General features: G+C 37.3%; 1 protein-coding gene across 5 annotated transcripts in view; it reads left to right on the top strand.

Moving 5' to 3' along the window:
• The window catches only part of ltbp1 (latent transforming growth factor beta binding protein 1), a 212,553-nt gene that overhangs the window by 44,008 nt on the left and 142,834 nt on the right, over nucleotides 1–25,711 (top strand). For all 5 annotated transcript variants that reach the window (XM_008125456.3, XM_008125451.3, XM_062974291.1 and 2 more), the window contains exons 4-5: nucleotides 7,365–7,537; nucleotides 20,503–20,670. In XM_008125456.3, coding sequence (XP_008123663.1) covers nucleotides 7,365–7,537; nucleotides 20,503–20,670 — 341 coding nt within the window. The remainder of the gene's footprint in view (nucleotides 1–7,364; nucleotides 7,538–20,502; nucleotides 20,671–25,711) is intronic.

Below are 25,711 nucleotides of genomic sequence, written 5' to 3'. Positions count from 1 at the left end.
ACTTAACGTCAGGGGAAAACCTTTACCTTACACCCAAATTACTTTATTATAGGGTATTTTCACATGCACAGCTTTACCCCTTTGATTCCACCATAACTGCCATAGTTTGTTTATTATTATTATTATTATTATTATTATTATTATTATTATTATTATTTGTGTCAGAAGCGACTTGAGAACATACTGCAATGAGAGAATTGACCGTCTACCAAGACGTTGCCCAGGGGACGTCCAGATGTGTTATCATGCTGCTGGGAGGCTTCTCTCATGCCCCCACAAGCTAGAGCTGACAGACAGGAGCTCATTCTGTCTCGTGGATTCGAATGAGCAACCTTCAGGTCAGCAACCCAACCTTCAGGTCAGCAGACCAGCCGGCACAAGGGTTTACCCATTGCGCCACTGCCATAGCTGAACCCTGTGAAAGGTGATTTGTAGTCTGTGGCGGCACTAGAGCTCTGTGGTTTTGAATACGAATTCTCTTTCCTTGAACTACCAATCCCAGAAATCCATAAGATATTCCCATGGCAATTAAAGTGGAAGCATAGCTGTAGTGGTGTGAAAGAGACCACAAATAACAGTGTCAGCTGTCAATTTGTACTTCTAATCATTGGTTTTTGTGAAGAAATGAAAACATTCCATTCAAACTGGGAAATTATTTAAAGCAGTAGATAGTCTGAATTCTGTTTTAGTTGTGCTGAACACTTTTGGCATGCCCCAATGAATGATTGAATTGTATTGTTTTGAATGGCTTATCCCAATTCATCCACACCCTGCTCCAATTGAAACTGGTGGCGTAGGGGTGGGGCTTCTGTATGAGAAAGAAAATTCCAGAGCATTATGCTTTTATATGACTTCTGCAGATAGTTTAAAATTCAGGGACAAAAAAAGCATAGCCATTCTCTGGTTTATATATTTTTTTTGAATGCTACATGCCCAATCATTATCATTGGTATTGAATGCAAGGTTTTTAGCCAAAGAAGAAAGGATGAACAAAGTGCATTTTTTTTAAGAAACTAGAGATTTACCTAATGCAAATAGGAAAACAACCTATTCCTAGACCTCTGGTATGCAGTCTGGGCTTTTGGTCCAGAGTACTTAAGAAAATATAGGCAAAGTGGTTTTGCAGTAAGAATGCCAAGTTCTTCCAGACATTGTTGGTTCAGGCATGTGTCAGAAATAGCCTCATACTTGCTTCTTGCAAGCTGACATTGGACTGAAGTTACACCTATTTTTACAACAGAAGGTTTAGATTCCTTTTCACATACTTTATCCATGTTGATCATGGGCTGAAGTCAGGGATACAGTGTTCTTTGGTTAGCTGTGTTTGCATTTCCTTGCATTCCAATATGATGGATTTGGATTTCAGAAATGAGGAACAGTAAAATATGCCTGCTTTTACTCCCCAAGTAAGGTAAAAAGATAATGATTTATATTGTTTGCATGATGTACAAAATCAGAAGCCACCAACAGCTATTTAAATTACAGCAAAAACCTAAGGTCCAATTAGGAAAGTACATTTTTCACTTGTGCAAGTACTCCCATCTGTTACAAATGTATACATGCACAAGTGGTTAGGACGCAATCCAGGAAAAATACGTGATTTTTTTTTTATGGTTGCAACTTTAGCAGCCTCACAAGCTGGAAAAGGAGGGTGTCTCTGATATAGGCGAAATTTATGGATTTAAAGTATCTGGCTGATACATTAATAAGTGCTCACCTGAGGGAATGTTCATGCAAATGGTAAAGAAAAATCAGTAGAAATGGTTTAATGGTTTGAATATTGTATTAAGACTCTGTAAGACAGGGGTTCAAATCACACTCTTTCAAAGAGAAAGATAATCTCAATTGTTGCCTGAACAAATTTGGCAAGAAAACACTACTATGGGCTTCCCTTAGGGTTGCCTCTGTGTGGTGCCTGGTCTATAGTTCTTTTGAAACTTCACATAGAAGTCTCCATTTTCAAGCTATATTTAAAGCAGGGCTTCTTAAACTTTTTCCATTTGTGACCCCTTTCTGCCTGAGAAATGTTTAAGTAGCCCCAGGAATATAAGTATATAAAATAAGTATAAAAATCAAGAATTTACTGATACTTTTAGTCTAATCTTTAAGAGCTTATCATATGGTAAATGTGTGTGAGGCGTTATGTTTATTTAATGTTTAATTTTTGGTTATTTTTGGTTAGTTTTATAATTTTATAATGTTATATAGAGTTTGTTTTATCTATTGTTTGATTTGTTATTTGTTTGTTCTTGGCATTGAATGTTTGCCACTTTGTTACGTGCTGGAAACTGCCCTGAGTGCCCTCAGGGAGATGGGGTGGGTTATAGATAAATAATAATAATAATAATTATTATTATTATTATTATTATTTTATTATGACACAGCAAACAAGATAGATATGCTGGATTTCGTATCACAAAATCACAAATCGAATACTTCCCAAGTGTCTAGGACTGTGTGATGTATTTTCGGATGATGCGTGCAGATCCCAGTAGAGTGGCCTTTTGCAGTTGGCAGATCGTGATTTTGTCAATGTCTATTGTTTCCAAATGCCGGCTGAGATCTTTTGGCACGTATTATTATTATTATTATTATTATTATTATTATTATTATTATTGAGAAATGGGTTAAACCCTTGTGCCAGCAGGACTGCTGACTGAAAGGTCAAAGGTTCAAATCTTGGGAGTGGGTAAGCTCCTGTCTGTCAGTTCCAGCTTGTGGAGACATGAGAGATGCCTCTCACAGTATGGTAAAACATCTGGGCATCCCATGGGCAACGTCCTTGCAGGTGGCCAGTTCTCTCAACCAGAAGCAACTTGCAGTTTCTTGAGTCACTCCTGACACACACACACAAACACACACACAAAACAATTATTGTTGTAATGATTCAGCATTTGCTAGACTTTCTAGACATACCATGTTTCCCCGAAAATAAGACAGTGTCTTATATTAATTTTTGCTCCCAAAGATGCTCTAGGTCTTATTTTCAGGGGATGTCTTATTTTTCCATGAAGAAGAATTCACATTTATTGTTGAACAAAAAAAAAAAGAACATTTATTATATATTGTACAGTAGTTGTCATCATAAACCAGCATAACCAGACAAACTGTGAATCCTATCAAGAATTTTTTGTTACTACCAATATTTCCATGTACAACACTTTATGGTATGTACATTTACCGATCCTGCATGCTCTAGTGCAGAGGTCCCCAAACTAAGGCCCGGGGGCCGGATGCGGCCCTCCAAGGTCATTTACCTGGCCCCCGCCCTCAGATTTATAATATATTTTATATCATTTTTAATAATGTAATATATTGTATATACAATATAATATTGATAATAATATTATAATGTTATACAATATAATACTAATAATAATACCATATAATAATATTAATTATATGTTATATATTACATATAATATTACAGTATAGTGGTATAGTTCAATATAGTAATATATAATGCTAATATTGTGCTATGCTAATAATATAATATATTGTATGTATATACAGCTGCTCTGAGTCCCCTTCGGGGTGAGAAGGGCAGGATATAAATGTAATAAATAAATGTAGTAAATGAATAAATAAATAATTTTAGACTTAGGCTCACCCAAAGTCTGAAATGACTTGAAGGCACACAACAACAACAATCCTAATTGACTATCTCATTGGCCAGAAGCAGGCCTACACTTCTGATAGGTTTATGTTGGTTACAATTGTTTTCATTTTTAAATATTGTATTGTTCTTTCATTGTTGTTCTTTTGCACTACAAATAAGACATGTGCAGTGTGCATAGGAATTTGTTCGGTTTTTTTTTTCCAAATTAGAATTTGGCCCCTCCACAGTCTGAAGGATTGTGGATCGTCCCTCTGCTTTAAAAGTTTGAGGACCCCTGCTCTAGTGTTCTGTTTGGCGGGCATGCTTCCAAACAAAATCTTTGCTAGGTCTTACTTTCGGGGGAGGCCTTATATTTAGCAATTCAGCAAAACCTCTCCTAGGTCTTATTTTCTGGGGATGTCTTATTTTAGGGGAAACAGGGTATCACCCTCCAAGTATATGAAGATGTTGGGCGTGATGATAGAGGATGGTGGGGATAGTGTGTTTCCTCCACTTGTGCTTTTACTATATACGCTTAGGAACAGCTGAGTAGTGCTACAGAGAACTACAAATGGATAATGAAGCAAATTCTATCTCATCATCCTTATGTAAACCCAGACTTGAATGCAAAGTTACCCTTAAATTACTCTAATTCAGAAGGATGACTATGTAGGTGTGTATACAGAATTCATGTGGAACACCCAGTCCTCATCTGACCGCTCTCCAGCTATGCTGGGCCACTAATGCCAGCCTCTCCAGCCAGTGCCATGATGAGAACTATAGTTCACCATATTTGAAGAGAGCCAGTTTGGGGAAGAATGCCATACAAACTATTTGAAACTGAACTTGGAATCTGATAACTATAGTCCTATCCATTTGACCGACTGTTGCATATTTTTGGTTGTGTCAGAACGCTGTCTGCTGGACTGAATAAGAGAGCTCTTTCATATGGCTCCATTAGATATTTCAAAGTCCTTGTACCCACAAGTGGGAAAAGGGTCAAAAATGTGCAGCATTTACCCATCAACCTTTTTTTGGTTTCCTTTCTATGGAAGGGAAAAGTCAGATCTAGTTCTCTCTGTTATGTTAATTGGTGGCAGCAGCGGGGCCCTGTATGATGGCAAGTTTCCATTGAAATCCACAGCTGGACAAAAATTGGTCTCTTTGCTGTTGAGCTTCTGTGAATAGCTAAAGGGCACTTTGCCAATATTTTTCAGCAGACAGGCAGTCCCCCACATTTGCAAACATAGTGTATGTGTGTGTCCGCTCAAACAGAAGACCAGCAGCTAGCTACTAATGACAATTAGTCAACCTCTGGATATCATTACAAGTCAACCTGGTATAGAAATGTTTATCAATTCCTTATCCTTCAGATATTTCTATCTATGGGCCCTTCCGCACAGCCGTATAACCCAGAATATCAAGGCAGGAAATCCCACTATATCTGCTTTGAACTGGGTTATCTGAGTCCACGCTGCCATATATTCCAGTTCAAAACAAATATTGTGGGATTTCCTGCCTTGATATTCTGGGTTATATGGCTGTGTAGAAGGGCCCTCAATCTGATGTTGTGTACCATCTCTAGAAGGTTTTCTTTATCACCAATATGCAAATGTTGAATGTAGAAATGAAAATATAACAGCTAATGCATGTAACCAGTGTATATTATAAAATATGCTATGTGTATTTGGCAAATACAGTTTATGAGATTTGTTATTTATTTGAAAAATGGCATAGAAAGACAGCCAAGGTGCTAAAAGAATGGATGTTACAGAAAAGTGTGCTTTGGCGATGGTGGTGGGGAAACAGCATCTTTAAAGGATTGTTGGCTGTGCAACTCATCAGACTTACTGTAAATAACATGCATTTATAAAAGATGGCTGGAGTTAGTGTTGGCTTATTTAGTCTAGACGGTTTTTTGCTTGCCAAATGTTGCTTCTCTCAGATCCGCCTGTCACAGTTGTTTGATAAAGGCAGTCCAAGAATTCTTCATATCAAGAGAATTTTCTTGAGCTCTAGGCTGAGTGATGTTTGAGCTTATACTACAATACTTGAATTATTTTAAATTAGTATCAAGGTCATTGCTTCATGTTTTCACAATTTTAACTGTGTAGACTCAGAGTAAAGGTTGAGATTCATATGGCCCTCTCAAAGTTGAATTGCAACTCCCACTATTCCTCACCATTTACTATATTGGATAGGGCTGTTGGGGCTCACAGTCCAACATCAATCTTTTCCCGCCTCTGGTTCCTATCACTAGACAGGAAAAAAGTGAAAAAGTTTACATTAAAAACTGTTTTAAAAAAAAGAACAAAAGAAAGCCCTCTTTGATTATGTTTACATTACTATGAATCTAGAATATACAGTAGGTAAAAAATCTTATCTTATGGTTTTACTCTTTCCTTCCCTATTCTTATCACATGACATTATGGGGAAAGGTATATATAAATATCAGTTTTGCAAAAATATTTTATTACTTGTTAAACCTTGAGCATCAGTAATGATACTATCTGTAACGACCACCATGTCAGACTACACAGGGAAAGCATTGAAATCCACAGCATGTGGACAATTTCAACAGAAAGGAGGAAACCATGAAAATGAACAAAATCTGACTATCAGTTTTTTAAAAAACCTCTAAAATCATGAAAGTAAATAAAAGAACAACACGCAGAAAACAGGAATTCCAAACAGGAAACAATCAGAGCCAGCTAACGCCTCCCAAGAAAGGATTTCCCCAGGCAGACAGTAGCCAGGCTTTGAAGCTGCAAGACCATTAAATGCTACTCAGGGTGGCCAGTTTCAACATTCACACTTGCGTCAAACAGACAAGCGTTCTTTCTCCCATCCTGGACATTCCACAGATATGTAAAACCCACTTGCCTAGTTTCCAACAGACCTCACAATCTCTGAGGATGTCTGCCATAGATGTGGGCAAAACATCAGGGAGAATGCTTCTGGAAGCATTAGCCATGTATAAATATGTGAGGGGAAGTCATAGGGAGGAGGAGGGAGCAAGCTTATTTTATGCTGCCCTGGAGACTAGGATGCAGAATAATGGTTTCAAACTACAGGAGAGGAGATTCCACCTGAACATCAGGAAGAACTTCCTCACTGTGAGAGCTGTTTGGCAGTGGAACTCTCTCCCCCGGAGTGTGGTGGAGGCTCCTTCTTTGGAGGCTTTTAAGCAGAGGCTGGATGGCCATCTGTCAGGGGTGCTTTGAATGCGATTTCCTGCATCTTGGCAGGGGGTTGAACTGGATGGCCCCTGAGGTCTCTTCCGACTCTATGATTCTATAATTCTATGGAACATGGCCATACAGCCCGGAAAACTCACAGCAACCCAATGTTGCTATCATTTTTCACTTTCACCAAGACATTTTTCTTGGGAATATGAATTAAGTATTTGTTTCTATTCAAGAAATGTAATAATATGCTAATCTCCAATTTAAAAAAATATTTACCATGGTTGGGCTATAATTTACAGTATATCATCACTGTCATCAGTATCATCAGTGTGTTTATTGTTCTTACAAAAAACCATGACAAATATATTAAGCATACATGGAATACAAAATACACATTAACATTATATTACAGAGAGTAACAAGTACTGTATTGTTACAAAAAATAAGATAAGATCAGCAATAATATTGGAGAATTTGCTATCTCTATATTTGTTGGCATACAATATCTTGTCCAGCCTGGTGGCAGCATCTGATTAATTTAATACTTTGTTCTCTGTTTTTCTTGTTCCTTCATATAGACTGCCTGTTTCATCTCAGACTTTGATGATGAATGTGCATCATGGGCAAACCCAAGAATACATCATCAAACCTAAGTACTATCCAGCAAAGAAATCAGTTTCAGGAGAGCAATCTACAGAAAGTTCATTGCCTTTAAGAATGAGCCAAGATCATCTTGCATCACCTTTCCATTGTAAGTATGGCCAGAATGCTATAAACATGGATGGTAATCCTGAAATATTTATTTATAATAATAGCAACAATAATATGCAGTGTTCCCTCACTACTTTGTGGTTTGCTTTTTGCTGACTTGCTATTTCGCGGTTTTTAAATAAACACTAAAATAATAGTACAAATCATAAAATAATATTGTAAATCCCTCTTTCTACTTCCTTCCTAAGGAGAAGCCTAAGGAAGGAAGGAAGGAGAAGCCGAAGGGAGAGAAAAGGAATAAGGTTGTATTCTGTTATGTATGCATTTTTCCAAACCAGTGTGGTGGAAGAAATACCTAGATCATGATGAGACAGTTTAATAGAAACAAGTGAGAATTAGATAATGGGACTGTTCCACCCAAAGATGCATTTGGTGATGGGATGAGCACGCTAATTCCAAATAGACGGATGTCTTCAGTCTTCCCCGGGGAACAAACTTTGATTCTTTAAGCCTTTTGTTTAATGCACTCCTCTGTACTGATTTGTAGTTTTGTTGTGGCCATAAAAAAATAGCAAAAAATGAGAAAGAAACAAGTGAGCATGTTGCCGAGTACAAAGTTTGTCATCATTATTGACTGAAGCATGGCAGATTCACAAAATTTCTATCTTCCACTTGGCTTATTTTCCTGAAGGCTGAAAAATGTTTCATGTCATGATGCTTATTTATTTACAACATTTCTACCCCGCCTTTCTCACCCGAGGGGACTCATCTATCCTGCTTATATCTATCCTAAAGAGTACTCTGATACTGCCTTTGTTTTGTAAAAATAGAAGAGGGAGGAACGAGACAGATTATACTATAGTGGTTTGTTCACTTTGAACATGTGGCTGAGAGGTTTCTCAAATTTGAATAATTTCAGCTAAAAGCCAGCTGTAAATGTTTTTCCTCCCTAGATTCAATTGATGAAACATGTAGTGCTTGTTTTATTTCAAACTTACCTTCATTCATCAGGGTTTAGGTTTTTGTCAGACATTTTCTGGAAATGATTGCAACCAGTTCTTGACAACACTTGAAATTCCAGCACAAGAATACCAAGATGATAATTTGTCTGTACTGGCCTTGACTGTTCCTGCCACCAACATGAAAGAGTGTTGTGGTAGAAATCCTGATCTTAAGCCTCTTGGGCTTGTCTGTGAATAATCAAAGATTATTGCTTCTCTCTTCATTTTTTACTGCTAGCTATTTTTGTTAAGCTGATTTTGGGGTTGAAACAGAACAATTTCAGCAGCCAAGTTTCCAGAAGGCAATAGAACAGTGGATGCTTCCTTCCTTAGGAAGGACCAAAGGGCTCAGCTCTGACCCCTCACCCTGGAGATTGAGCATTGGAGCCACATCAGCGATTATTAGAGGAAACAACAGGTGAAAATTTTAAAAGTGCAGAGTTTGCACAATAGATGGTAAATATAGATGAAGAGAACATATTGAAAGATGTGCTTAAAAATAAATATGGAACAGCTGTATTGGACATTGTTGATGTTATGCACTGAAAATAAGTCCTAGGCTCCACAGAAGGGGGAAAATGTGATAATCTAATTCAGGGCCATGAAGTAACCAACAACATTTTGTCTAGAATTCTTGTGGACAGATCTTTCTGTCTTTAAAAGCATTATTAATATATGGATGGCAGTTGTAGTTCCTCAAAGCACTGATAAATGTAATAGAGTTTAATTAAAAACAGATTTCTCAGTGTGTTTTAGTAAATTTCAGTTTTTTTCAGAATAGATCATAGACAACATTGTTGAGGAATGAATTTATTAGAAGTTGTATAATTGTACATGATACATGTTGTGTTTAATAATGAAAGCATGTGCTTCTCATATTTTCAGTGTGAAGCCTCATCATTAAGGCTAAACGTGATCATGATGGAAATTAAAAACTCATGTTTGAAACATCAATCATTTATGTATTCTTATATGTCTCAATGCTGTGGAATTGTGAGAGTTGAAGTATGGTGAAGCACCAGCAGTCTTCAGCAGAGAATGCTAAAGGTCTTGCGAAATTACGACTTCAGTGATTCCATAGCATTGAGCCATGGCGGTTAAAACGGTATCAAACTATATTAATTCCTTCATGTCTTTTGGATTTCAACTCCCAGACATCCTAACATTTGGTAAACTGGCTGGGATTTCTGGGAGTTGAAGTCCAAAACACCTGGAGGACTGGAGTTTGCCCATGCCTGGTGTAGATGTACCCCAAGATGCCCCAAAGACAGGGCAATCAATGACACATTGATTGAAGCGGTGCTGAATCAAAATCTGTTCCAGCCTAGGAATCCTGGAAATGAGTTAGGGCCACACTTGTTCTGTCCTAAATTTGTACCAGCAAAATGGCTAAGTCCCCAGCTGAAGGACATTTAGATATGGTGTAATTTAGCTCCTCCCTCATCTTACTCTTTCTTTTTTTGGCTCTTAGTCAGAAACAAGTCAGAAGCTATTTGAAGGGAGAAAACAACATTGGGTAAATCATCCCCAATAGTTGAAAACCTCTACCATTATTTTTTTTTATTCCTTGCCTTTAGGCAAAGTATAACAACAGATGTGTTCAAATCAAGATGAAAAAAGACTGTTTTGGCTATGTCTCATTAGATAATACTTTTATAAGAAGTATTTTCTTTTCCAGACTGACACAAACAGTATCATTCTGATTGTGTATCAAAAAGGACAAAACATCAGGAGCAATGTAATGGCATTGTAGTATGCAATAGCACTTTGATTTCACTTTAGAGACTCACTGAGTCAGTGGGATTTAAATACATTCTGATTTATTATCTTGGCAGTTGGTTTAATTGATGTTTTCTAGTTTGGACTAAATTGTATCGATTTTTTTTGCATGTTCATTAGTTCCTCTGTAAACAGTATTCCTTATTATTACATTCCCAGGCTTTTAAAATAAATGGAATTGCATTAAATTATAGTGTACTTAAGGCTAGGATACACTTCCCAAAATGCTTTTTTGCATAAGAAAATTATATAAACTAGAAATCAGTGTGGTGTACTATAATATTAGACAATAAATTCTCCAAAATAATTTCATTTAGTGCATTGTTGGACTTTTAGGATAGAACTGAACTCATGTTATTCAGGAAGTTTTTTATTTCTACATTTTTCATTATTTTTCAGAAGTAATTTGAAAACATGTTCTCTGCTGCCTTAATAGTGTTATGGAAAAATGGGATATAAATGTTTAATAAACAAACAGTTGTTGGCTTTTATAAGGGTTTCTTAGCCAGATAGGGCAGTATTCAGTACTATTTTTATTTTTCTCAGTTTGTTCCCATTTTTTTTCCTTTTGGTTCCTTTTTCGCAGAAGTTTCTTTCATAAGTTTATATCAGTATACACTATCAAGCATGTTTTAACATAGTTTTAAAGATGAAAAATAGCTGTAGTCCAAAATGACACTGGTAAGATTTCTTTTCCACTTGCACATGCATGTTGACAATAAGAGTTCATAAACCGCAGTAGGATGACGTACCTTGCATATATCACCTTGCTCTTTTGGGAGGGCAAGACAGACCAAATTCTTAACACTGGAATGCAGGTATTTCCTCATAATCTGGCTAGACTATTGAGGAAATTCTTTTATAGGAAAATTTAACTCCTCAAATGCAAGTGAATACAGGGCAATCAAAACAAAGACAATTTTTGCAGAGGTATGCCAGTTTCATTTTTTCCCCATACGCAAGATGTAGGATGACCACCATCACCAGAAGTTGAGGAAGGCATTTTAATACCCAGAATCCCTTAGCAAACCTGGAGACATGCTGGCTGTGATGTTTCTGAAAGTTTTTGTCCAAAGAACCACATTTCTCAACTTCAACCATCTGCATACTTTTGTTTTTGGAATGAAAATGAACTCATCTTTCATATTTCCATGTAAAGTACTTTTGCAGTCTATTCTATGAACTGATATTTGTGGGATATCCAGGCTACAATGTGGCTCACTAAAGATTTGCTTGATCTCTCAACATTTCTCATCATTAGCTTGTATTGCCTTAGGTTTCAGGAAATTCCGTCTCTGCTGTACTTCACTATAGGGACCTATAATCTAGTACAGCATATTCAAAACTCCATTGTTATGAACATTAAAGACACAAAAAACATCAGTAAAAGCCAAATAGAAGCTATTATAACAGCATTTTTGAGAGACTGTATTTTGCACTTTGGTTTTGAACAACTCTTCTTATCCAAGCCCTTAATGTTTTCATACTACCGTGTTTCCCCGAAAATAAGACAGTGTCTTACATTAATTTTTGCTCCCAAAGATGCACCAGGTCTTATTTTCAGGGGATGTCTTATTTTTCCATGAAGAAGAATTCACATTTGTTGTTGAACAAAAAAAATGAACATTTATTATATACTATACAGTAGTTGTCATCACAAACCAGCATAATGTGGGGCCAGGCTATGGCACAGGCTGGTGAGCAGCCAGCTGCAATAAATCACTCTGACCAAGAGGTCATGAGTTCGAGGCCAGCCCGTGTCGGGGTGAGCACCTGACAATTAAAAATAAAAAATAGCCCCTGTTCGTTGCTGACCTAGCAACCCGAAAGATAGTTGCATCTATCAAGTAGGAAATTAAGGTACCACTTATAAAGTGGGGAGGCTAATTTAACCAATTTACGACTCCATAAAAAATCATCCAGCCAACGTTGGAATGAGGAAGTGCCATCACAGTGGATGATGAAGCAGCTGCTCCCCCTGTGGCCGGAATCAAACAAACCCTCAGGAGATGGTTAAATTGCCTCTGCGTCTGTCTCTGTTCTATGTGTATATAGGCATTTAATGTTTGCCTTATATGTGTACAATGTGATCCACCCTGAGTCCCCTTTGGGGTGAGAAGGGCGGAATATAAATACTGTAAATAAATAATTAAATAACCAGAAAAACTGTGAATCCTATCAAGAATTTCTTGTTACTACCACTATTTCCATGTACAAAAATCTATGGTATGTACATTTACCGATCCTGCATACTCTGGTGTTCTGTTCGTTGGGCATGCTTCCAAACAAAAACTTTGCTAGGTCTTACTTTCGGGGGAGGCCTTATATTTAGCAATTCAGCAAAATCTCTACTAGGTCTTATTTTCTGGGGATGTCTTATTTTAGGGGAAACAGGGTATGGTGTGTACATAATATGTGCACTGCTCTAGAAATCCTTGTGTGGATAAAAATAAGTCATTCTTAAGATACAGAAAAGGGTTACTGTATATAGGAAAACAAAATAGGTTCTCCAATAAAACTTCTCTCCCCCCAACTTCTTCCCAGTTCATGTGCGGTGTTTGAGTATTTTGCACTTGATATTGAGCAGTAGAGACAAGGTGGAACTGTTTGCATATCATCCACAACCCTGCCTAACAGTACTGATGCCTCAGCTAATGGAAATCATCCAGATTCTAGATTTGGGGTGCTAAGAGCATCTGAACTGACTATCCTGTAGAACTTCAATATTTAGGTATAGATAAACATATCAGGAACTTCTCAAGATGTACTGGATTCCACTAAATCCATGTTATTGCCCTTTGAATTCCATGCTACTTCTCATCTGATTAGGAAGATGGAGGGTGTTGATGATTTCTTGGTAATTCCCATTTATTCAATACATTAGCCAGCGAGAATTTGATCTGTAGTGGTCATTCTCTATAAAGATATAAAAGTGACTTGCCGGTCACCAAAGAAGTTCTCTCTAACCCTGTATATCTTGTTGGGATCCTTGATTTTCTGGGATGTTGGTATTGATAAAATGGGCGAAAAGATGACTATAATATAACTTGGAAAATTCTTGAGCAAAATTTGGTTAACATAGCTGAAAACCCCAAAACTTCTCTTGACCATTTATTTACTGAACATTTTAGCTGCCCAATAACTGCAGTGTATAATGTGAGAAAATATGGAATACTTGAAAATGCAGCAATGAAACAATATCTGAAAAAGTAGAATATAAAACACAGATGAACTTCCCACCATATAAAGCCACATTAATAATAGCAGAACAAAGGTGCAAAGATGTAAAACACTTAATTACTACTAAAATGCGTAAAACAATATAAATATTTGACTTCATATGGTGTCTTCACTTTGTGTCTTCATCTGGTTTTGAAAAGATCATAATGGAAAACGAATCAAGCTTTTTGCATCAAAAGGTTCTTGAGCAAAATGTTGGAGAGATTTATTGCTATCCAACTTCAAGTACTTTGCATCTGTTTTAGCCTGGTTTCTTGTTCAAATCTGGAGTTGAAACTGTCTCAGTTTACTAGGACAGGGAGGTTAGAAATGTGACCTTATTAGTTTTACAGACTCTCTTGGTAGCATTAGACATTATCATGGTCTCTCTCTGAAAAGTTCCTCCGGGTTGAGAATAATGCAATCTGTTTTTAAAGTGGTGTTACTGTTTTTCATGGATGGCAATGTGGGAAGTGTGTGTGGAGGACTTTGCTTCACTCTCTCATTTCTGGTATAGACTGTTAGTAATCTGTATTATCCTCATGATCTTCAATGTATTATTGAAGGAGGAGGGAAAGATTAATGGACATAAGGATGGGTGGATTGGCTACAGAAAAGAGGAATGTGGCAACATACAGGGCTTAGTTGAATATAAGTTGGGATATGTGGTTGTGAGTACACAATTGTGACAGGAATAAAAGGCTAAATCAAGGTTGCAAGAAGATGTCCCCTTGTGGAGATTCATCATAATAGAAATTAATCTGAAAATACCATTCAAATATTAAGAAATAGTTTACGAGGTAGCTATGTATAACTTTAATTGAAAAATATCACACAAGGAAGGATATATTTGAAATAACTTCCCTTGTACAGGGCAGTGGGTAAAAAGGTGCATGTAAAACAAAAAGGTTATATTTTATGGCATTATTTATGCAGTATCAGCTTTTCCTTTGATAGCTTTAAAATCATCTGGGAAGAGTTAATCTTGATGTGATAGTATAGTTACTGAGACAAACCCACTTTAGGAAATAAGTAATTTCCTCTTGAAAGTGTTTTATCAGCAGTTTAAAAGGTGGAAGAGATAACCAAAAGGGGTTTGAACAGCTTACTATTTTAAAACTGCAGATATACCGTGTTTCCCCGAAAATAAGACAGTGTCTTATATTAATTTTTGCTCCCAAAGATGTGCTAGGTCTTATTTTCAGGGGATGACTTATTTTTCAATGAAGAATTCACATTTATTGTTGAACAAAAAAAAATGAACATTTATTATATACTGTTCAGTAGTTGTCATCACAAACCAGCAGAACCAGACAAACTGTGAATCCTATCAAGAATTTCTTGTTACTACCATTATTTCCATGTACAACTGGTATGTACATTTCCCGATCCTGCATGCTCTGGTGTTCTGTTTGGCAGGCACTGGGCATGCTTCCAAACAAAAACTTTGCTAGGTCTTACTTTCAGGGGAGGCCTTATATTTAGCAATTCAGCAAAACTTCTACTAGGTCTTATTTTTCGGGGATGTCTTATTTTCAGGGAAACAGGGTATATAGATTTTAATTCAAAGTTTGTAATGGCTTTTCTTGGCTACAGAGAGGACCCAAGAAAAAGTATTAATTTCACATTAAAAAAAAGATGAATAAACTTTTTAAAACCCTTCAAATGCATATATCTTCTCCATATACATGCCAGCAACTTTGATTTTGTTGGTGTCACTGACATCATGGATTTCCACTTTCCTGGCCATGTAATATATTAACAATTTATTATTACATATACTGTAATAAATAATATGCCTGTATTTTTGCAGAATTTCACCAAGAGGTTGGCATTGTACAGTCTTCTTTAGGATAACACCCTTCCAGTGACCTCATTAACAAAACGTCCCAAGACTTCTGTGATGGCAAAATCATATTCCAAATGGAACACGATCTACTTGGACTCCTGAATAGCTTCTCAGTCTGAAATCTTGGGGCATATACCAACCCTGTGAAGACATCTATTTTCATTCTGCAAAGATTTGTAAAGCCTAACTGATGAAACATAAAATCTAAAATAACAAGCCTCCACACTCAGAAAAAGAAGAACGGTGTATTTAAAATGTGCTCAGAGTCACCTCATGGAGGATTAACATTATAAGCAAAAAAGATCCACAAAGCTAGCTTATGGAATTCTTCACCTTATATAACCCTATCTAGGTATGGCCAAAACAGCTGTCATGGCCATCTGGTCATAAACCTTGCCAAATGCCCATTCTTCCACTTGTTTTTTCTATTACAGCATAACATACCGTGATCCAGTTTGTCACAGCAGGCCTTGAATTGGACACATTTCATTTCTGATGTTGCTGTTAAACTATCAGGTTTCCAGAGTGGAGACTGTTGGACTTTTTCATGTGCCATTGCACAGCACTGGTTACGCTGCCAGTACTGAGCATAAAAAGGAAATATTGTAATAGATGCTAGGTAACTTCAGTTAAAATCTAATCCATTCCATGTTTTGGATACCAAGTTAGTTTTTGCTCCTTTAATAGAAGGTTCTTCTGCTCACAGAAGAATTCTGTACATTAATGAAATGAGAACTTTTCCTTCAGTATTGAAAATCTCTTCCGTACTTGGAATGAATAGTTAGGCTCCGAGCTCATTAATTGTGTTATTTTGAATGGGTCCCTGTGTCTCAGCTTCAGAGAGGACTGAGAAGGGAGTGTATTCATAAGATAAAGGAAGTGAAGCAAATATTGTCTGAACTACGGCTAATAAAAAATACTATAACTTAATCAACATTACTTTCAAGTCCTTAGGGCCAGTTTGTACCATGTGCATAAGCTTGAATGGTAAATAGATTTTATAAATCAATGGCAAATGGGTTTGGGTATTCATTCTATAGAATTCTGTGCCAGTTGCCAATTCTTATCCACTGTTCTTGACTTAAGTGTACTATATTCCCACAAAATTGACATATCATGAAATGGTAGCATGCTGAAGCAGTTATGGGGCATTGCACTAATGCAGGCATGGGCAAACTTTGGCCCTCCAGGTGTTTTGCACTTCAACTTCCACAATTCCTAACAGCCGGTGGGAGTTGAAGTCCAAACATCTGGAGGGCTGAAGTTTGCCCATGCCTGCACAAATACCTTCTTCTCATTATATTTTCTCCTTGGGCACAGATATGTGGCAAAGAAAATCAGAAGTGAGTGGTAGGGAAATAGAAGAAAGCCAAAAGAGAAGAAGGGATGGATTTGAGGAAAACTTCTCATTTAATTATCCAAGTGTTTTCTAGTACTCTGTGAAATATGCACTAAAATAATCCCTCCATAGTGTGCAATAGACAGCAGTCCAGTAGAGGAGGTTATGTTGCTGAAGAGTCACATTTTCCCTACACTTGATACATTCTAAACATTTTCCTTCTAAGCAGCGTGTGTGTAATACCCTGTCTAACAAGTGTGACATACTATAGTGTAAGGGCCCAAATAATTGTTTTCCTTATATTCCATCTTTTCTTCCTTGTCCAAGCTTATCTGTTCTTTCATTCTCTGCTGGCATGGGCTCCAGAAAGTTCTTTCTCTTTCCTCTTCCTTCATCCTCTCTAATGTGCACCCAAAGAAATCTCACAGACTAGCCTGCCTGGCAGTAGAGACATGTGATTTCCTGCAATTTTAATATTTTCTCCTCTGACACATTTATTTGTTCCCTTGAATGTGGCAATAGAAGTGATACCTATTATAACAATGATCTTATTCACTAAAGCATATATTAATATCAACATTAATTGTTAAGTCTAGGAAGCTTGGTAGAATTATTGGGGAGGGGTGATAATTAATTACTTAAGTTAATTCCAGGCTCTAGGAGTTATAGTTAACTCATCCTTCCAAAGCTCTTCTCAGAGGGGAGGTTGCTCAACACAAAGCAGGAAGATTTTGCACTGCTGGATTAAAGGTCTAGATTTGTTTCTGCAGGCTGTTCTCTATGTCTGCTGTGTTGATTTCTTAAGGTTAATTGCCAACAGTAAGAACCTTAAAAAAACCTGTCATCATACCGAATTTAGGTAAAGAATTGGTTGACTTCTTTTTGTCGTGACTCAAGAATTCAAAGCTAATTTATTATTCAGTCTCATCTGTGCTGGCAGAGCTCAATTTAAGCCATGCTGTGGCACTGCTGAATTGCAATTGAAATCCTAGTACAGGATTATTGCCAGCCTGGGTCAGCCTGATAGTGGTTACTCAACCAAGCATGTTGTTTTAATTAGATCACTTCCTAAAAGAAAAAAGTTTCAAAAGGCATGTTAAAATAAAGGGTAGAAATTGTTACGGTTTTTCTAGGAAACGATTTATTTTTTTTCTATCAAACCATTTCCAAATAAAATATTAAAATGCTGTATCTTTTTTTCAGAACTGCTTTAGATGTTTGAAATCTGACCACTGAACCAACACACAAGACGTTTTGTGCTGGTTTGTCAGGGAAGGTGTAGAACTAATTCCTAGAAGTAGTTTGCCATGAGAAAATCAAAAACTTGGAATTTAAGAGTGGGGGTGAATGGCAAACCCAGAACAATGAGTGAAATATAATATTTTTATCACATCTTGGATGTCTCCTTGAAGTATGCTTCAGAGCAAAGGTTCTCAAAATATGAGGATAGCTTCCCTAGGGATAAGCAGATAATGCTAGGGAAGACTTGAACTTCTTTGTGACCCAGTGTTTCCTTGCACTTGGAAGAAAATTGTACTTTTGTCCAATCTGCTTCTGTCAGTGAAATGCAGGCAGCACTGTGTTCTATAAGGATTATGGAGTATCAGTATGTGTCATTAAGTCATCAGATGTTTCCCCCCTTTTGAGTTGCTGGAGCATAGAGACTGTTGAAACGAGTGATCAGAGCTCGGTAAATTATTAGTTTCTGTTTTGCCTTAAGGGGCCATACATATGGCAGCTGCTATAACATAAAATTAAAAGTGTGGAAAGTATCCTTCAAAAGGAACCTGCCAAGCCTTAAGTAGTAAACCAGCTGTGCAGGCTGTAGAGCTTGTATTGGTTCCATCGGCAACCGTGTAGAAGAGTGTCATATGTCCTCTGTTCATATGTGGTTGCATAAGAGCAATAAGTTCCCTCAGGCAAGCAACGTGTAAATGTACCTAATCACATTTGGGGGAAGAGGATATTCAGAATTGTAATACTAGCTTACAAAAGTTTGTTCTAAGAAAGGGTAAGCTGGAAGCCTTTGCTGTGTGCCATCTGGGCAAATAGTTTATTGTGAATCAACTTGTTACTTCCATTCACTTTTACTAATAACGTAAAATAGTGTAATATTCTGATTTTCTGTGTTAGGAAGCATTCTCTGTTTTGCCAAGCATTATCTATATTTGCTCTTTAGGCAATTCTATTCTCTGGTGAACCAACCAACCAGGAGTTTTTCATAGATGTGGCAGGATCAGGAATGAGAATGACTATTGTGGAGAATCTAGCTTTGGACACATGGGGTGGCAAAACTGCTATACTTTATTGCTGTTAATTATGAGCTTGCATTAAAATGATTGCAGGGAAAGAGATTGGTTTCTTCCATATATTTGTATGAAGCCTTTGTAAAATAATGCCATTTTTTAAAATAAGGAAAAATAGTGAAAGTCAGTTGATTCTTCAAACACATGTTTTTTCTATTGGAAAATTAGGGATTTATATGTTTCTCTGCCTTCTAAGAAAGAAATGCTTGGCATGAGACTAGGGCAGATCTCCTCCTCTTCTGCCTTTGTATTATCCTGCTGCCTGAGGGAAGGTTTGACCCGAGTAGGTTTTAGGTATAGTGGCCTCTTGTATTCTGATTATTATTTTATTTATACATCACGCCTAATTTTTCTTCTCGGCGTCTTCTGGTCCCAGATCGGTGTTTTGTCTTTTAACAGATACGTACATATGGTTTAATACATTTACTGAGCGGTATATTTTTTTTAATCAAATTTTATTATGCCCCTGTTTGATATAGTGTTTATTAACTGGCTTAGTGACGACGGGTTGAAATGAAGTAGCAGCAACAAGATTACGATTACGTCTTGTTAGGTACTTTTCCGAACTGGTGCCTTATGGTATTTTATTTGATGCCACTGTAGCTGTTTCTTTATGGTGATGTTATTAGGTGCTTTATTCTACCTCTTTTTGTGGAAAGATCTAGGGTATGAATGTTTATATGGGCTGATGAGGAAATCACATTGAAACACTAAAGGGGTGTGTTTGAAATGCACTTGCCCTAAACTCCCATTCCTTTTTTTTCTCTCTCTCTTTTTTTGGACAAATTTTGCTTACACATTTTTATCCTATAGCTTTCCATTGGCAACCTTCACAATTAAAACATCGCTTTAAGTGCTGGTAGTCAGTGGGATAGTAAAACATATAATATGTAAAGCCACATGGAGTAACCGTTCCAAGAATGGTTGGGGAGGGGGGAATAAAGGGTCGCAGCTGCGTCACAGGGTTTGTTCACTTCAGGCTGGGGTGCCAGGAGATTTGAGACAGATGTTTTCAGACATGCGGCATGCCTAAAACATTTCCAGGGGATGGGCTACAAATAGTGACTTAATAAGTGTAGAAACAGGGAAAGTATGCAGGGGGGAGAGATGCAAGCGTTTATTCACCCCTAGGTGAATAGCCAGTCGCTTTACATTACATCTGCCTGTCAGGGTTGGCTATTTAAGCTGTCATGCCCTTGGTATTGCTCTTTGACTGTGAATAAAGTGCAGCATTGTGATTACTAATCCCACTCCAGTGACTTGACTTTAAATGTGGTTTTGGAGTGGATCCCGGAGTCCTGTTTGCTAAGCTTCCTACTCCTGTTTCAGAGACACCACTGGATATCGAGGAGAGAGCACTGAAAGCTGCCCTCTTCCACTTAGAACTTGTTGCTTTTTGAAAAATCTCTCTCTCTCGCTCTCTTTTTTTGCGTGTGTAAATCATTTGAAGGAAACCAATGGCTGCCAAAGTTATCTGTTTGTTTTTCTTTTTCTCTTTGCCTCTGCTCCCAGTGGGAAATCACACGGGACGCATCAAGGTGGTCTTTACACCCAGCATCTGTAAAGTGACTTGTAAAAAAGGCACCTGCCAGAACAGCTGCGAGAAAGGAAACACCACCACCCTGATTAGTGAAAATGGTCATGCCGCTGACACCTTGACAGCCCCCAACTTCCGAGTAGGTAAGTCTCGTGAATCCTTCCTTGTCTGTGCTAACCCTTTTGAGATGAAACTATGGGCACGTATTTCTCACCTTTTCGTTGAAAGGGTTCTAAGAGGTATTATGTCATCTATTCTGCTGGGCACTTTCCTGTATTTTTCCTGATCTTTCTGGTGTCAAAAAGGCGTATTATGTCTTAAAACCTATAATCTGTATCTGTATGTGAAAGAGAGAGTGAGCAAGAGAGAGCATACTAGATATTAGTAACTTCTCATAGAAACCCACAGATTGGATGAAAACTATGCTGAGGTTGAAGGAAAAGGAATGTTCTTTCAGTTTGGTGGTTTAATTTTTTTTTTTGCAAGTGAATGTGATTACTGGTTAGATTTAAATGAAATGTTCCTGAAAGATATTGTCTAGAAAGTGTTTAACTCTACATTCCTGTGAGTGAAATGAGTGCCAGCTTAAACCCTGAATGTACTGTGGAAGATTAGAAGTTAACAAATGGAATATAAATATGATATATTGAATTATCAGTCTGCTGACAGATCTCATGTGCTTTCCATATAAAAATTTCGGTGGTATGCCCATCATTTAAAGCAAAAGAGAAATGCATTGTTAGTATTTTTAAAATAAAAGTTGTCAAGTGTTTTTTATATCTTACTGCACAGTTACCACAGATTCAGTTTCCTATCCTGTAAATTTACTGGCCCGGATAAATTAATTTGTTTGGAAGCAAATTAGAAGGGTTTCAGTAGAACTTAATTTCATGTTGTTTTGCTGAATATTACATTTGTTACTGTGAAAAACCTTTTCCTTGCATGTCTTAGTCTAGTCTAGTAACGATTTTAGTGCTAGAATTCTTCAGACTCTTGATTTCATTCTCAGTTAAATGTTAGACAGTGCACACTCTTAAGCAGAAACATAATTTTAGGCTGGGGAGAAAGAGATAGCCTACTTGTCTTCCATTGTGACATGCTGTCTTCTCAGAACCATGTTCCCTATTCCTCTTCTCTAAAGGTACATCTAAAAGTATTTCCATTTGGAGAGAGTAGCAAAGAAGGAATGATAACAGGAAGTTCTCTGGAAAGTCGGCATTCTTCCTGTTGTGGGAGTTTAACACTACTGTTGTTTCTCTGACAAATTAATAAGGATGTGCCACCCAAGTCGATTGTACTAATCTAGATAGAGTGCCCACATGTGGGGTAAGAAACAAGCATTCTGAAAGTGCATGCCCAGTGCTTTAATTGTCTAATTGTCACAAAACTGGATTTGAAAAAAGAGGGAGCCAATGAGCTCAAGGCTCGTTGTTGTAAAACTGAACTATGGTCTGTTGGTATTGAATTTAACCTATGTATGAAAATGTTGTTTGGATTGCACAGTGTTTGTGTATTCAAAACACTGAGTAGAGGACAATACATTAAAAGAGGTTGCACAGTGGTCTTAGTTTTGCTCTTTTAAGAACATAAAAAGGCCGTAATGGATCAGATCAAAATCCTAACTGGTCCAATAGTTAACAGTGGCCAACTTCTTGTCCTTGGGAGATCTGCAAGGAGGACATAAATGCACCAGCACCTTCCCTCTTTAGCTTTTTCAGCAACAGATGTATTTTGATTCTGATACTAGATGTATTCAGATGTATTTTGATTCTGATACTAGAAGGATTGTGTGTAATGATACACTTATGCTTCTGACTTAAAAGAGAATTGGTTAAAAATAGTACATAGGTGGTACTTAACACCAAAAAAACTGAACTTAATGTATAAAAATGTTAGTAATAAATGTTGGAAATGCAAAGATCAAGTAGGCTCCTACCTACATATGTGGTGGAGCTGTAAAAAAGTAGAAAATTTCTGGAAAATGATACACCTAGAATGCAATAAGATTCTTAAATTAAATATGATTTTTAAGCCAGAACTTCTCCTGTTAGGGCTGTATGATTCTGTAATTAAAATGGAGACAAATAAAGACAAACTCTTTACTTATTTCATAACGGCAGCGAGGATACTTTTGGCCAAAAATTGGAAACTAGAAGAACCACCCACCAAAGACCAATGGTTAAATAAAATTATAGAAATACGAGATATGGATAACTTAACTTTTTGGATGAAGAGTACCTCTGGCAAAGCCATGAAAAAAACAAACTGGGAAGATTTTGATGAATATCTTAAAAAAGAACACGAATGAAGAGATAAGAAGCCATATTGGAAGAGAAGAACGGAAGTCACCCACACGGACCCCCAAAACTTTAGGCAACACTCTTTCCCTAGACCCTTTTTCCCTCCCCGTTCCAATTTATTCCTACCCCTCTTCCCCTTTCCCTCCACAGTTGCTTCCCTTATAACTTTCCACTCCCCTTCCCCTAACCTAACCTCACGATCCTTTCCTTTAGTCCCCCCCCCCAGATCACTGTTATGTATACGCAAAATTTCAATAAAAAGTATTTAGTAATGATTAGTCATCATACTTCGCTCCAATCCCCAAGAATTTCTCCAGCTCTTGTATATAGATATCTGAATTGGCGACCCTCCATTCCAAAGTCAAAACTTGGTGCTGAATATTCATCTGTTACTGGTCTTGAATTTTTCACATTCAGCTTTAGAGGATGATCCAGCATTCTAGTTTTATGCTACCCACGTTTTCTACACTACAGTCAAAATCAATGGTGTACATTGATCTCTGCATAACAGCACATTGTGGATATTACCAGGAATAAAACCAAGTCTAAAACTGGGATTGCACCATTATTTTAATAAGAAACAGCGAGGGTTCCTTAATGAAAATGTGATCTGGTGACATGCCTGATTTCCTCCCTATTCTCTAATGCTTCAATGCTGCTAACTCTCAGGCATCAAGTGAGCTTCAGAAGTGCTGCAGTTTCTGTTTACAAGATTCAAGTTTTGTACTCAACTAATTTAGTGGTATACAGTACTGGGAGCAAGTGCTGTAAGGTAAAATTGGCCTAATAGTCACAGGAGCAAGAAATGTTGAGAAGGTCTGTCTCGATCATTTATTTATTTATTTATTTGTAGTATTTTATTGCCCTGTAAGCATCCAAGGTCTGCTGAAGATCAAAAGTGGACTTTTAGTTTCTACTCTTCAGAATTTTATTTTCCAGGAAAACAAGCTTTTAGATAACACTGTGGGAATCCAGACTCTTAGGAATCCCTGTGCTATCATCTGAAACATGTTCTTAATTTAATTTTAATCCTTTAAAAAGGTTCCTGTCTTTACTTTACACAGTCCTATTGAAAATTCCAGAGAACTTGCTTGTTAGTCTATTGCACAGAAAACTAAAAAAGTTAGCCTTAAAGTGACATGTTAGAAACCTACATATTAATCATGTCACTATTTTTTTGTAACTAAGAGCATATTGTTAGACTGACTAAGACATTGCCTAAGGGAGCAGTTATATAAATTGTGTTTATTCATATTTGACCTATATAACAAGATTTCAGGGTAGTGTACAAACAAGATTTTGTAAAAATAAATAAATAATTGTAATAATTTATAAAAATCTGTAAACTCATGAAACAATTTAAGCAAAATAATTTAAATGCCTGTAACTATGCAGACTTGGGCAAGATCTTTAGGCTCTATTGAAAGGCTGTGTTTTGACTTGACCCCAAAATAAAACTGACATTGGTGCCAATTAGGCTTCCATGGAGGGGGCACCGAAAAACTAGGATGTTGGCAGAGGCCATAGCTAGGCATTGGTAATGACTGACCCAGAACGATAGAGGGTCCAGACTGGAGTGGATTGTGCTGTTTTTTCCACACTCAAAATAGTTGTTTTTTTTTTCAGATTTAAGGCATGAAGTGACTTATAGATCAGGTAATTTTGGAGATTTGCCTGCCTTGCAATGGGACCAAAAATCCCCCTTCAATAGGCACTCTCTCAGGGTGACTCAATTATGGACCATGGCCCAAACAATGAAAGCAAAAGGAAATGGGAGAAATTAATCTTAATCCTTAGCTGCAGACCTGCCTTTCTCAGACCTTTTAAGAAAATAGTTGCAAAATTTTGTTAAAGGTTTAGAAAAAGGCTGGGCACCTGCCATAGCACCTATGGACTCAAAATTAACAGTAATTACAGCTTGCATCAGAGATATAGAAAATAATGCCAATGAGGCTTTAGGATAAGGAATCACTCATGAGGGCCACATATTGAAATTAGAACAAGCAAATTATTTCCTTACAACTAAGTTTGAAGTCCTTGAAAATAAAGTTGATTTTTAATTATTCAAATTAGTGCAATTTCAGAACAAGCAGAACAAAGACATTTATCCAAATTTATTTTCATCCGGCTTAATGACATAGACCCAAGCATCAAAGCCAGAGACATTGAGAGAAGACATAGACTGACTGTCTTGAACACTAGGCTGAATACCTCTGACAAAAACATTATTTCTCACTTTGCAAAATATCCCCAAAAAGCACAAATAATGAAGAAGCTCAACTCTTCTCCCTGTAGTCTGCAATCTTAAGTATCTTGACAATAATCTATACACATAATAGAAGTGAAAATCTGCATGTGTGTATGTGGTAGTAGTGTCCACTTATACAGAGCTCCCCTCCACAAACAGCTATAGCTCCCACTAAGCAGGAGCCCCCAATGACCCCCTGTCCACTGACATTGCAGGTTATAGTGAGCGCCATGAACATGTCCAAGAGCCCTGCCAATATCCTCCACAAACACCATACTGCCCACCACTCAAGGTTTTCATTCCGGTACCATTTTCTGTTTCTCCTCCACCAAAGACACCTCCCAGGGTTCCTTATCTCTCAATTGGTGCGAAATTTGCATGACCCCACCCATTATTTATTTTATTTTATTTATTTATTATTCGAACTTATATGCTGCCATTCCCCTAGGGCTCAGAGCAGCTACCTCTCCCTTAACCGTTTTGTACTCTTTTCAACTGTCTGCATAACAAACAGAGCAGAACTGAGCGGCAACTAAACATACTGGAGGAGTTTGGGGGACTGACCCCACATGATGGAAGTTGTAGTTCACACTGCATCAAGACACAGCACTGTGACCCCCACTGACAATGGACCTG

This window comes from Anolis carolinensis, chromosome 1 (genome assembly GCF_035594765.1).
Source record: "Anolis carolinensis isolate JA03-04 chromosome 1, rAnoCar3.1.pri, whole genome shotgun sequence".
NCBI lineage: Eukaryota > Metazoa > Chordata > Lepidosauria > Squamata > Dactyloidae > Anolis > Anolis carolinensis.
Note: the sequence above shows the minus strand (reverse complement) of the source record. Positions and strands in the feature narration are given on the sequence as shown.